The following is a 14807-nucleotide window of genomic DNA, read 5'->3' on the forward strand; positions in this document are numbered from 1 at the left end:
AATTATCTGACTCCTCCCTGCTGAGCGCCCGGCGCCTCAGCTGATCTATATGTCTCTTCCAAACTTGCCCATTTTCCAAGGTCACATAATAGGACACAGGTCCACTAGCCCGGGTGATCACACCGGCCACCCACCGCGGACCTCGTGAATAGTTCCTCACCCAGACCAGATCTTCAGGGGCGAGATACCTTGTTGTGTCAGTCTCAGCCTGGGGGGTTGCTCTTGAATTACGGTTTGGCATTTTATCTGGGTGGACATAATCCAACACCGTTACCAGTCTTCTACCTAAGAGCAGCTCGGCTGGCGACTTGCCCGTCGCAGTACACGGCGTCGCATGCTGCAAAAATAACATTCGCGCAATGCGAGCCGACCAGTTACCCTCCATTAAGCGCGCAATGGATTCTTTGGCTGTTCTTACCATGCGCTCAGCCTGCCCATTGGAGGATGGGTGAAAGGGCGCGGATGTGACCCCTCTTATAAAGTTATCAGCCAAGAATGCCCTGAATTCTTGGGATACAAAAGCTGCCCCATTATCTGATACAATGGTCTCAGGTAACCCGTGGGTAGCAAACAGCTGCCTCAACACCTTGATTACGGCAGCTGATGCCATGCTAGGGACCATCGCCACTTCTAACCATTTGGAATATGCATCAACGATAACCAAAAAGACCTTCCCTTGGAATGGCCCAGCAAAATCTATGTGCAGCCGGCTCCAGGGAGTCCTGGACTGCTCCCACCAGTGGACTGGTGCTCTGGCCACTTCTGGCCGCACCTCTTGGCATGCCTTGCATGTTCGTACCCATTGTTCTATGTTCTGGTCCATTCCAGGCCACCACACATAACATCGGGCTAGCGACTTCATCCTGACCATTCCCGGGTGTCCCATGTGAAGCGTCTCAAGAACCCTGTTTCTCAGTGGTGCTGGGATGATCACCCTATCTCCCCATAGGAGACAACCCTTATGCATGGACAATTCGTGCTGCCTTGTCGCATAAGGCCTGAATTTTTCTTCATGCGGACCACCTGGCCACCCCCTCCCCACCCAAGTGAGCACACGGGAGAGAACAGCATCTTTCCTAGTTTTCTCAGCTATATCCGTAGCTGTTACAGGAGCCCCCGGAAGTGTTTCTAGCATCATAATGTGCTCCGCCGGAGCAGGATCCTCATTGCTCCCGCCAGGAAGGGGCAATCGACTCAGCGCATCAGCATGGCACAACTGTTTCCCCGGCACATGGGTCAAGGTGTACTGGAACCCATTCAGGAATATTGACCAACGCAACATTCTGGGGGAGAGAATTTGTGGCGTTTGTTTGTTTGGGTTGAACAACCCTAACAGTGGTTTGTGGTCCGTTTCAATGGAGAAATGGCGACCGTACAAATAATCATAGAACCTTTTGATTCCGGACACAATAGCCAGTGCCTCTTTATCAATTTGAGCATAGTTGCGCTCTGTGGGCGACAACGTACGGGAATAGAAAGAGATGGGCTTTTCCGACCCATCCGGTTCCCTATGACTCAGCACAGCCCCCAGGCCGTATTGAGAGGCATCACATGCCAGGACCAGCGGCTTCGACTCATCATAATGAGCAAGGACGCTCCTGCTACTCAGCATTCCTCGCAAGGAGTCAAAAGCCTTCTGCTGCTCCCGCCCCCATCGCCACACATTCTTTTTCTGCAATAGTCTATGTAATGGTTCAGCTACCGAAGCTTTCTGGGGTAAGAACGAATGATAAAAGTTAATAAGTCCCAGGAATGACTGCAACTCCGTCTTGTTCTGTGGTCGTGGTGCCTCGATGATGGCCTTAATCTTAGCATCTGTGGGGTGGATGCCTGATGCATCAATTTTAAACCCCAAGAAATCCACAGTTGGCACCCCAAAACTGCATTTTTCTTTTTTCAGTTGCAACCCCACCTCCTTGAACTTGAGCAACACTGCACGGACACGCGCAACCAGTTCCTGTGGGTCTTTTCCAGCAATCAAAACGTCATCAAAAAATGGCAAGACCCCCGGCAGACCTCTTAACAGGCGTTCCATGAGCCCTTGAAAAATCCCTGGGGCCACACAAACTCCGAACTGTAATCTGTTAACTCTGAACGCCCCTTTATGTGTGACAATAGTCTGTGCTTCCGCTGATTGTGGGGTTACTGGCAGCTGTTGGTAAGCTTGTGCCAGGTCAATTTTGGCGAACACCTTGCCCCCAGCCAGTTTAGCCAACAGATGTGATACGACTGGAATGGGGTATGAGTTTCCCCTGAGTGCCTTATTGATAGTACATTTGTAATCTGCACATATCCTGACTTCCCCATTTGCTTTAAGGGGCGTGACGATTGGAGTCTCCCACTTAGCAGAGTCCACGGGTGAGAGAACTCCCTGCTTGACCAATTTATCCAGCTCTGCCTCGATCTTGGGTTGCAGTGCAAATGGCACTCGCCTTGGTTTGAGTCGGATTGGGGCCACCCCGGGGTCCAACTCGAAGTCAACTGGGGGCCCTTTATAACAACCCAGTTTTCCATTAAAGAGACCAGCAAATTCCTTGCATAATGCCTCGCTCATCTCAGGGCAGGTTTGGATTGAATTAAGCCCTGAGATACTCAGTCCCAGGGCGGGGAACCAGTCAGTGCCCAGGAGACTGGGGCGACTGCCCTTCGCAATCACCAGTTTGAGTACAGCCTGTTTGTCCCGGAACTGTACTCTCACGGCACACATTCCCAAAACATGGATGCGGCCTGCTGAGTACGACTGCAAGGTTGCCGGGAAGGGCTCCAGAGGGGGCAACTTACCCCTGAGGAAGAATGTCTTCGCGGTCTGGTCCGACACGATGGTGAATGCAGATCCGGAGTCCACCTCCATGTCGCACTGCTGACCCTCAATCTTCACCTTGACGTGTGCCTTGCCTTGCGCTGGAAACTGCACGGCCCTCCCGTTGATCTCCGTTACGTAGTGGCAGTCCTTTAGAAAACGAGTTGCTGTGGGCGGTCTGCGATGCTCCAGTCTAGGTGCTCCTGTTGCTCCCGACGCCGCCGATCTACAGACCCTGGCGATGTGACCCGTCTTTCCGCACGTCCGGCACATAGCATCCCTGAAACGACAACTCTTCCGCTCATGGTTTCCGCCACAACCTGGGCAACTGCCTCGGCGATCTTTGTGCACTGTGCAGGCCTGACGCACCAACTCGACCCCACGGACTGGGCTCTGGCTCGGAGTAGCCTCTAGCTCGTCCATGGCATGTGCAACTTCTATCTGTGGCTTAGTGGCCTTGCGACTGGCATCAAGCTCCACTCTTTCATAATTCTCCGTGGCGGTGGCCTCCTTCAAGGCTGAAGCAAGGGTAACCTCTTCTTTAGCCACGATGCGTCTTCTGGCTTTCTTGCTGCTCAGACCACCAATAAACCGATCCAGGAGAGTCTCTTCCAGATTTTGGAAGCCGCAGTGCTGAGCGAGCTTCCGGAGTTCAGCCAGAAATGTGGATACAGACTCCCCAGCATGCTGCTGCCTCTTATGGAACTCCATCCGCCGGGCCATCTTGGTCTCAGTAGGCGCCAAGTGGCTTGTTAGGCAGGCAAGAATATCTTTGAGAGATGTCTCACTCAGCTTCGCTGGAGCAAGTAATGCCTTGGCCAGCTTGAAGGTCTCGGGCCCACAGTAGCTCAGGAATGTGGCCCTTCTTTTGCTGGCATCGGTGATCCCTTGAGCCACTGCAAAGAACTCGAAGCGTTCGACGTAGTCTTCCCATGTGTGGGGCTCTGATGGCTGGAAGGGCTCCAATACCCTTGGACTCTCCATTGTCCTAGCGGGCAGAGTCGTCTTCTCAGCTGGCCAGTGAGTCTTGTTCTAAGCTGCAATCCGGACTCTGAGGCAGGGCTGTGTTTAACCGCTCCTCAGCATTCCGGATCCCATCCTCGTCGCCAGTTGTTGTGACGTGGGGTTTGTGATTTCAGCTCTCTTGACAAAACATGCTGGAGACAGTTCTCTAGTAACAGCTCTTTATTAAAGTGAACAAGACTGAAGACTGAGGAGAGGAAAGCTACATTTATAGGGACAGGGGACTAGCTAGGAAGGGATACATTTTGGAGGGAACAATATCAAGCAATCACAGTGCTGCCTTTTGGAGGAAACCAATAAGACAGAGGATCCAAATACAGCAGCTTAAATGAACCAATAGTAGCTGTACCCTCTGGAACCAAAAGGCAGTTACTTTATCCTAATGCAAATACAGACAATAATAATACAGATATAAAATCCTTTGACTCAATACACAACACCCTGTGAAGAGGGATGAATTGTGAAACCACTGGGAATTGTAGCATGAATCACAGAATCGTAGAGTTGGAAGGGACCACAAGGGCCATCCAGTCCAACCCCCTGCCAAGCAGGAAACACCATCAAAGCATTCTTGACATATGCCTGTCAAGCCTCTGCTTAAAGACCTCCAAAGAAGGAGACTCCACCACACTCCTTGGTAGCAAATTCCACTGCCAAACAGCTCTTACTGTCAGGAAGTTCTTCCTAATGTTTAGGTGGAATCTTCTTTCTTGAAGTTTGAATTCATTGCTCCGTGTCCGCTTCTCTGGAGCAGCAGAAAACAACCTTTCTCCCTCCTCTATATGGCATCCTTTTATATATTTGAACATGGCTATCATATCACCCCTTAACCTTCTCTTCTCCAGGCTAAACATACCCAGCTCCCTAAGCCGTTCCTCATAAGGCATCGTTTCCAGGCCTTTTACCATTTTGGTTGCCCTCTTCTGGACACGTTCCAGCTTGTCAGACATGTTGGATGATTTGAGCTTCTCACCTGAAGCAGTCCAGGCGGCAAATAGTTCAATAGCCGTTCCACTGCCCTTCATTTGAGGGTCACAGGGCAATTTACAGGTCCCTCTTACACTGGGGCATGTTCACTTTTTTCAACTTTCAAATTCCAAAGCAAACAAAGAAAGTTGTAACATGGCTTAGGCATTCAAAAGATACTTTGATTAAGTTAATATGATTTCGGTTTGCTTGGTAAATGTAAAATGTGTGTAAAATTGCATGGAAATCTTTGAAAACGATTGCTGAGTACTTGCAATCCGAGTAATATTCTATTAATCTTATTTTTTTATTTTTTATTATTGCTATGATTCAGCATCACCTGATATTCTCAGAAGGCAAAACTGAAATTCTTTGGCTTACTGAAACAGCTTATGTGCTTCATCAAACGTAGACTTACCAGTCTAAATGTTGTCCAGACACAAAAATAATAGCAGGTTTTAATTCCTCACACCCAAAAACATTATTTAAAATAAAAACAAGTCACTGAAAAAAATTAGCAAAAAAATTATTTTGCCCCTTAAAATGGCACACCCTACTGTTACAGCTACTCTGTTCCCTATACAGGCTCAGATTCCCCCCCCCCCATTGCATTTACACTCCTGCCTTTTTCTGCTAAGGAGCTTGAGGCGGCATGTGTGGTTATCTCCTCCTTCAATCCCTCACAACAACCCTGTGAGGTAGGTTTCCCACCTCATCCACATCTCCCTCTCCTTGTCTCCTTAGCAACAGCAGCGCCGAATCCCTGGACAGGCTGCTCCCTGCAGTGGGCTCCACGAGGTCGCCGCGGAAACGGACCACCAGCCAGTGCAAATCTGAGCCGCCCCTTCTGCGGACCAGCAAGAGAACAATCTACACAGCCGGCCGGCCCCCCTGGTACAACGAGCATGGTGCGCAGTCGAAGGAGGCCTTTGTCATCGGTAAGACACCTCCCTCTGGGAGCGAGGGCTGGTCGCGTTTTGGGAATAAGATGGAGGGGCTTTTCAGTGCTGCCTTCAGAGTTCGCACCTGCTAGAGTTATGTGAGCAGAATTCCCTCATCTGGACTTCATGCAAAGTCCCAGGTTTACTGCAAACTGTCTTTAAACTCGTTGCAAAAAAAAAAAAAAAGCTGCAGGTACAACTCAACACATCGCTCTTAAACAACTAGCAATGCATTCCAGTTTTCTTTAACTTATTCTTTAAAAAAAAATAATAATAATTTTTATTTGATTTTACAAATATAATTTTAAAGCAAAACCAATTACATATAAATAGATTTCTCCGAATCTTGAGACTTCTGTAAAGAATTATCTTAAAGGGAAATGTACATGAGTTTAATATCTTTTTAGTAATTAAGTAGTTTAGTTCATGCAACAAGTTTATTAAAATGGAAGTAATATGGAAAGGACGGGAAGTTGATGAAGAAAATTTAATGTCAGAGAGTTTGTAGCTTTTTTTGGTGGTGTTGTGATATTTGACCATTTTGATTTATGGATAATAATGAATGAATGTTTATATTGTATAGATGTGTTGAAGAACAATAAAGCAGAAAGGGAAAAGAAAAAAATCTCGAGACACCCCCCCCCCAATCCCCTCCATGGGTCCTAATCCCAACATTTACAACTGCATATCATTCCATTATCCATATTTTATATCCATCTAAACTGTCCATAGTATTTGCTACCTTGCAAGTGTGATTAAAATCCTGCTAATGTTTTCATTTGCTATACAGTGTAATTCCCCCCCCCCCCGCAATTCCATTTTAAAGTTCTTGTCCTCTTGGTTCCTGAGCCTTCTAGTTAATTTTGCCATTTCAGCATAGTCCATCAACTTGGTTTGCCATTCTTCCCTGGTAGGGACCACTTTCTTTAACTTATTACCTGATGCCCAAGTCCCAGAACTGGGACCAGAGAGAGATTTGGATAAGCAAGTTGCTTCCTCAATATGCTGGCAATATTCGGGGGGGGGGGGGGGGCGGAGGACACACACACACAGACTCCCAGAATTGAGCCATCAGTAAACACAAGACTGAAACAAAAGCTGCACCCTCCTGTTTGCAGCTGCACAACAAGCATCCACTTGTGCTTGCTACAGCTCTCTGCAAAAAGATGAAGGGCAGTATGCAAATTTAATAAATCTATATATATATATATATATATATATATATATATATATATATATATATATATATATATAATGTAAAAGGAGCATGTGTGTTGGTCTCCACTTCTCACCAAAACCGCTTGACCAATTGCGTTCAAATTTGGACACAACGTCCCAAGCGAATATGTGAGTGGCCATATACAGGTTGCGTAGATAGATGTCACACCTATGGCAGGTAAAGCCCACTGTTCCCGAACACAAAACTCAGACAGCCGGGGGTGCTGGGAGCACAGGAGAGGTTGCAAAACAGCGCCCTCTAGCGATGGCTACACAGGTACTGCAGCTAGGAAACCTTCCCTCCCCACAGCATCTTGGCTTGGCTTTGTAGACTGGGCCGAGGGGCCGAGATAGGTCAAGGGTCAGGACAGGGTGGAGCCAATCACAGGGATGAGCCACAGCAACGCGTGGCTGGGCCAGCTAGTAATAAATAAAAATATCCTTCTTATTCTGCCCTGGGATCTGTCAGGATAAAGGAAGGTTGACCAGATGGCTGGGAGGTCGCCTGCTCTTGATGGCGTTACACTTCCTCTGAAGGATCAGGTTCATAGCTTGGGGATCCTCCTGGATCCTTTGCTGTCGCTTGAGGCTCAGATGGCCTCAGTGGCCCAGAGTGCCTTCCATCAGCTTCAGCTGGTGGCCCAGCTACGCCCCTATCTGGACAGGGATGGCCTAAATACTGTCGTCTATGCTCTGATAACTTCAAGGTTAGATTACTGCAATGCGTTATACATAGGGCTGCCTCTGAAGACAGTTCAGAAACTTCAGCTGGTGCAGAATTCAGCAGCCAGGTGGCTCACCGGAGCAAGACGGTTTCAGCATATTACACTGATCCTGGTCCGACTGCACTGGCTACCAATGAGTTTCCAGGCCAAATTCAAAGTGCTGGGTTTGACCTATAAAGCCTTAAACGGCTCAGGGCCGCAATACCTCAAGGAAAGCCTCTTTCCATATGAACCTACCCGGACCCCGCAATGATCATCTGAGGCCCTCCTTTGTGTGCCCCCTCCTCGAGAGGTCCGGAGGGCGGCAACACAAGAACAGGGCCTTTTCTGCAGTGGCTCCGTGTCTGTGGAACGCTCTCCCCAGGGACGTTCGCCTGGTGCCTTCATTATACACCTTTAGGCGCCGGGCAAAAACGCTCCTTTTTTACCCGGCCTTTGGTTGATCTGATTGACATCCTATGCCCTTTTAAAATGATATAAATATATAAATTCAATCAATCAAAATGTTTTTAATAAATAGATGAAACTGAAACTAAACTGATTCATTTACATCAGGTCTCGGCGGAGGCAGTGCCTCAGGGAAGACCACCGTGGCCAGGATGATAATCGAGGCTTTAGACGTGCCCTGGGTGGTTCTCCTTTCCATGGACTCCTTCTACAAGGTGAGAGAGGCAGAGCTCAGCGTCATAACCTTCATTTCTGTTTAATTTTCTTCTTTTAGGAAAGGGAACAAGGTGAAAGTGTTAGAGCAGGGCATCATATTTGTTAATTCAGAGGCATTTGTTTCATGCCTTTTCTCTTCAGCTGGAAGAAGCTCCCTGGCTGCTTACAGCTTAATAGCAATTGCTCAGTCTCTGATCTCAAGCTTTGCAGTTCAACTAGGCACGACCCAAAAGGAAAGAGGGGTGGGGAGGGGAGAGGAAAACAAGCAAGCTCAAGCCCTGCAATGTCAATGTAACAGGTTCTTATTATGACAAAACTGAATGTTCCGATTCAGAAAATACATGAGGGTTGTGTTTTTTTAGCAACCTTTGAGAAATAGCCTGGGGACCCAACCTTCCTAAAATTGACCCTCATGCAGTTTTTTGACATTGCAAGGTGGTGTCTTGGCCTTCTTGAGGTCTAGCTGGGATCTGCTGGCTTTTGTTGCAGGTGGGATCACGGGGGAGCTAGTTGATCCCAAGCACACACCCCCCCCAGAGCACAGGCAGTTCCACCGTTGCCCCTCACAGGCCTGGCGGAAGGGTCCCACCCCAACCAGCAAGAGCAGCAGAATTTGCAATGATGTGACCTAGAAGCAAAGCAGCGAGCAGGAGAGTCAGGGCAACCCTTTGAGAGCAACCCTTGATTTCTCTTTGAATCCTTTCGAGGTGTTAATACTGCAAGCCCCTGCATCGTAGGCTCAGGTTATATATGTGTGTATACGTAAGCCATATATCACAAGGACCCCACAATCTCCTGTGTTCCTCATTCTCAAAAGGAAAACACAAACCCTAGGTAAGTGCCTGGAACCCCTGGAATCTCACATCACTCAATTGGGGTTGCGTGCAACACTGGTGTTAGAAGTGGGACACATGTTTCCCAGAGGAGGGAAACCTGTGAGTGAGAGATGCCTGTGTCAAGATGGAGGGCTTTGTAGCATCAACCCCCTCGAGGGTCCTGTTTCTCCCATAGCCACAGCCTTGTTTTTAAACAGAAATAAAACATTGCTCGAAAGTTGTTCCGACTCTCTCCCCAGCTCACTGCTTTACTTTTAGGTCGCATCATTGCCAACTCCCAACTATTGCTTTGCCCCCCCCCCCCCGCCCCAAATTTGCCACCTCTCACAGATCCGCTTTCTTTTCTTCCCTTTAATGGCTCATCACCCAAGCTATCACCTCAACCCAGGAAAGCTAGCCTGGCTTTTATTTTAACACTTACTTGACCCAGGGGTCAGAAGTGGGTCTGCATACAGCCTACTTGCCCCCACCCCAAACTCATAACAGTATTACAAAGAGAGCGCAGAGATTCAGGGAACAGGAAGCACCTCTGGGCCGTCTTGTAATGGAACCACACCAAAAGAAGAGGTCTTTTCCCAAGGGCTTTCCTCCTCCCTGATCCCCCACCCTTCCCTGCCTGTCCTCCCCATGGCTGCCCTACGGAGGGTGACTGCCCTTCTCTTTCTCCGTTAGGTCCTGACTAAGGAGCAGCAGCAGCAGGCATCCAGCAACGATTTCAACTTTGACCACCCCGACGCTTTTGACTTCGACCTGATCATCTCCACCCTGAAGAAACTCAAGCAAGGCAAAAGCGTCAAGATTCCCATTTACGACTTCACTACCCACAGCCGCAAGAAAGAATGGGTGAGCCACGCTTCAGGTGGTCTTTTAAGGGTTATTATACAGGAAGGTTGATGGTGATGATTTTATTATTTATTTACTGGGTTGCCCCGCCCACACTGGGTGGCTTCCAGCAGAATGTAAAAACATAATAAAGTATCAAACATTAAAAACTCCCCCGTAAGATGAAATTTTCGCTTAACGAAAGGATTTTTCTAGTGGAGGTTGCCTCGCTAGACGAATTCGTTTTCTGAAAAATTCGTCTAGCGAATCGCGGTTTCCCATAGGAATGCATTGAAATTCAATTAATGTGTTCCTATGGGCAAAAAAGAAAAAAGAAAAAAAATTCAATGCATTCCTATAGGATTCGCTAGACGAATTTTTCGTTATAAGAATTGACCCCTGGAACGAATTAAATTCGTCTAGCGAGGCACCACTGTATAGTTTATCTGTTTGGCATCCAATGGGAAGACTCCCGCCGCTCTCCCATTCTCTCCTCTCCTTGCCTGCAAGCATTTTCATGCCTGTTTAAAATCCAATATTTCTTACGAGCAAACCTCCGCTCTCCCCCTTTGAGGATCCTTCCCTTTTCCCTTCTCTTTGTATTCGGATTAAAAGTGGCTCCCGGGCTGCTGTTGCTTCTTGCGAAGGAGAGGGCCGAGGTGGTAGGGAAGCCTCCGTTGGGCAAACACCGCAGGCAGTTCGTTCTAGATGTGCTCAGCTGGCACATTTGAACCAGCATGCCCTCCTCTCCTTTCCATCAAGCACTGGTGACCCACCGGATGAGGATGCCCCCCCCCTTTTCAAAGCCACGTTTTGTTTCGTTTTGCTTGTTTATCCGGTCTTCATGGCGTGCCTCTCTCTTTCCAGAAAACGCTCTACGGCGCCAATGTGATCATATTTGAAGGCATCATGGCGTTTGCAGACAAGGAACTCCTGAAGGTATGGTAGGATCGCTGCTGTTTCAGAAATGGCCCGTTAACCCTGTTTTATATAATAATAATAATACTAATACTAATACTAATACTAATAATATATTTATTTGTACCCCACCCATCCGGCTGGGTTTCCCCAGCCACTCTGGGCGGCTTCCAACAAAGATTAAAATACATAAAAATCTTCCCTAAACAGGGCTGCCTTCAGATGTTTTCTAAATGTCAAGTAGTTGTTTATCTCTTTGACATCTGATGGGAGGGCGTTCCACAGGGCGGGTGCCACTACGGAGAAGGCCCTCTGCCTGGTTCCCTGTAGCTTGGCTTCTCGCAGGGTGGGAACCGCCAAAAGGCCCTCGGCGCTGGACCTCAGTGTCTGGGCAGAACGATGGGGGTGGAGACGCTCCTTCAGGTATACTGTTATATATAGAAGTCGTGTAAAATAAAATTGGGGGACAGAGGACTGCTTTTAGGGGAGGGTCTGTTTCTTCTTCTTAGAAGGTCCCTGATTCCAAGCGTTTCCATATTTAAATGCTCAGCTAGCAGGGGATGGGGAAGATTTCTCTCTGCCTGAGACCTCAAAGATCTGCTGCTGCCAGTCAGAGTTGACAGAGGGGGGCTGGGTGGACAAATGGTCTGACCTGGGGCACAAACAGTGTCTCCCCACAAAGAGTGACCACAGGCACAATGAGTGTCTTGCAGCTCCCTAAGGATTATTGCTGCTATTAAAGGTAAAGGGACCCCTGACCATCAGGTCCAGTCGTGACCGACTCTGGGGTTGCGCGCTCATCTCGCATTATTGGCCGAGGGAGCCGGCGTATAGCTTCCAGGTCATGTGGCCAGCATGACAAAGCCGCTTGTGGCAAACCAGAGCAGCACATGGAAACGCATTGCTGCTATTATTATTATTATTATTATTATTATTATTATTATTATTATTATTATTATCAATTTATATATTGCCCTTTATTCAAAGATCACAGGGTGGTGTCCAACATTAAAAACACAATTTACTACAACTACTACTACTACTAATAATAATAATAACAATAACAAACAATATAACGACCACAGGAAAAAAATCGTAATGTAGACATTCACTTAATGGTCTGTTTCACAGTCGGGCAATCTTGGGGCAACAGTGACCTCTAGTGTCCAGCTGGGAGAGAAGCATCTGCACTAGAGGGGAGTGGTTGGTTTTGGGCCGCTTCTCTTGCTTAAAAGACAAATCTGTGAATGGAGAAAGCCTTGGCACTTTCTGCCCGCAGTCCAAGAGCTCCATGGTGGGCTCCACCTTTGCAAGCAAGGCTTCTCAAATCCCCTGTTTCCTTCTTTCTGGGTGCAGCTGTTCCCTTTCGACTTGGACAGCTCAGGGAACATACCAAGCTGTATAAATTCGTGGAAAATCCACACTTTAACCGACTCTCCTCATTCCAATGCCGTTTTAAAGAAAGGTGAATTTGGGCTCCACCTCCCTCCATGAACCAAGAAGCAGGAAGTCACGTAGGCAGCAGGAACAGGCCATCCCGCCATAAGGGATTGGACAAATGGGATTGGGCAGGAGACATGGGACGAGTCAGTTTCTCCTTCGTCTCTTGTGTGGGTTGACTGCGGCCATTTGGGGAAGGACCCGTGGCGGGGGGGGGGGGAGGGCGAGATCACGGACTGGAAATGTCGGCATTGGAAATAATGAAAGCCTTAAGCTTGTTACGCGAACGCCCGCCTAACGAGTGATTCCTTGGGAACGTGTTGTGTTCAGTAAGTGGGATATCTCTCTGCATGTGCCTCATTCCCTCTCCCTCCTTCCAGCTTCTAGACATGAAGATATTCGTCGACACAGACTCCGACATCCGCCTGGTCCGGCGCCTCCGCAGGGACATTGGCGAGCGTGGCAGGGACATTGAGGGCGTCATCAAGCAGTACAACAAGTTTGTCAAGCCAGCCTTCGACCAGTACATCCAACCTACCATGCGGCTGGCGGACATCGTCGTCCCTCGGGGTAGGTGTCCCTTCTATGGCAGGGGTCAGCAAACTTTTTCAGCAGGGGGCCGGTCCACTGTCCTTCAGACCTTGTGGGGGGCCGGACTATATATATAATAGTCCCCTGCTCTACCAACTGAGAAAAAGACGGCAACTGTGCAAGACAGCGTTCTTTCCAGCTGATTCGAACTACATGTCACGGACCAGGAGAGCTTGGAGAGCTCAGTCAGTAGAGCATGAGACTCTCAATCTCAGGGTTGTGGGTGCGAGCCCCACATTGGTCAAAAGTTTCCTGCATTGAGGGGGTTGGACTAGATGGCCCCCAGGGTCCCTTCAAACTCTACAATTCTGTGATTCTACAAATCTCTTCAGTCCCAGTTGGTTGGCGCTGATGGGAGTTGCCGTCCAAAACAGCCAGAGGGCAACACGTTGGCAAACGGTGCTGTAAGTAAGGGACATTGCAATGTTAATTTGATTGCATACGGATTGACTGTGTTCTGCTGCCCTCTAGTGGCTTTCCCGGGTCATAGCTGTTAGGAAACAGGTATCCTGGTCCTGAATGGGGTAACTGTGCCCCTGAAGGACCAGGTGCGCAGCCTGGGAGTCATTTTGGACTCCCAGCTGTCCATGGAGGCGCAGGTCAATTATGTGTCCAGGGCAGCTGTCTACCAGTTCCATCTGGTACGCAGGCTGAGACCCTAGCTGCCTGCAGACTGTCTCGCCAGAGTGGTGCATGCTCTGGTTATCTCTTGCTTGGATTACTGCAATGTGCTCTATGTGGGGCTACCTTTGAAGGTGCCCCGGAAACTACAACTAATCCAGAATGCGGCAGCCAGACTGGTGACTGGGAGCAGCCTCTGAGACCACATAACACTGGTCCTGAGAGATCTACATTGGCTCCCAGTACGTTTCCGGGCACAATTCAAAGTGTTGGTGCTGACCTTGAAAGCCCTAAATGGCCTCGGTCCAGTATACCTGAAGGAGTGTCTCCACCTCCATCGCTCTGCCCGGACACTGAGGTCCAGTGCCGAGGGCCTTCTGGCGGTTCCCTCGCTACGAGAAGCCAAGTTACAGGGAACCAGGCAGAGGGCCTTCTCGGTGGTGGCGTCTGCCCTGTGGAACACCCTCCCGTCAGATGTCAAGGCAATAAGCAACTATCTTACTTTTAAAAAACATCTGAAAACAGCCCTGTTTATGGGAGTTTTTAATGTTTAATGCTGTATTGTGTTTTTAATATCTGGTTGGGAGCTGCCCAGAGTGGCTAGGGAAACCCAGCCAGATGGGTGGGGTATAAATAAATTATTATTATTATCCACATTTTTCCCTCTCTTTCTCTCTCCTCTGCTCCAGGCAGTGGGAACACCGTAGCCATCGATCTGATCGTGCAGCATGTCCACAGCCAGCTGGAAGAGGTAAGAACTGCCGTGGGTTGGGGCAGGAGGAAGGGCAGCACACTGGGTGTGCCGGTTGGGTAGGGGGACTCTTGCAAGCCCCTCCTTTGCTTCCATGTCTTCAGGCAAACAGAGCTGCAGGGGTGGATTTTCTGGTGGGGTCTGAAAGGAAGCCTGGCCTCTTCCCAGAACACGTCCCAAAGACCCTCAGACTCTGCTGAAAGGGATTCCGGATCAGACTCCCTACTTGGCCCATGCTTCCCAGTCGTCTAGCAAAGGATCTCTCAAGGCAGTCTTCTCCAGCTGGTCAAATTCCAAACATCTGCAGGCCATCTTGGGGAAGTCTGTCCTCATGCAAATTCTCTGGGCAGGACTGCAAAAGTCATTTGCCGTGTCTTTATCCCGCCCTCATAGCTGCCAAGTACCCGGCGGAGAAATCTGGGATCGGCAGCCATGCGACATCGGAAGTTGCGTAGACGCAACTTCCAGTGTCGCTTTGCCCATCTATGGGCA

At 48.8% G+C, this 14807-nt stretch overlaps 1 protein-coding gene across 4 annotated transcripts in view; it reads left to right on the forward strand.

Moving 5' to 3' along the window:
• The window catches only part of UCKL1 (uridine-cytidine kinase 1 like 1), a 60499-nt gene that overhangs the window by 26815 nt on the left and 18877 nt on the right, over nt 1-14807 (forward strand). For all 4 annotated transcript variants that reach the window (XM_035122407.2, XM_035122406.2, XM_035122408.2 and 1 more), the window contains exons 2-7: nt 5534-5727; nt 8229-8335; nt 9845-10015; nt 10862-10933; nt 12733-12922; nt 14254-14315. In XM_035122407.2, coding sequence (XP_034978298.1) covers nt 5534-5727; nt 8229-8335; nt 9845-10015; nt 10862-10933; nt 12733-12922; nt 14254-14315 — 796 coding nt within the window. The remainder of the gene's footprint in view (nt 1-5533; nt 5728-8228; nt 8336-9844; nt 10016-10861; nt 10934-12732; nt 12923-14253; nt 14316-14807) is intronic.

The sequence above is a fragment of the Zootoca vivipara genome, chromosome 7 (genome assembly GCF_963506605.1).
Source record: "Zootoca vivipara chromosome 7, rZooViv1.1, whole genome shotgun sequence".
NCBI lineage: Eukaryota > Metazoa > Chordata > Lepidosauria > Squamata > Lacertidae > Zootoca > Zootoca vivipara.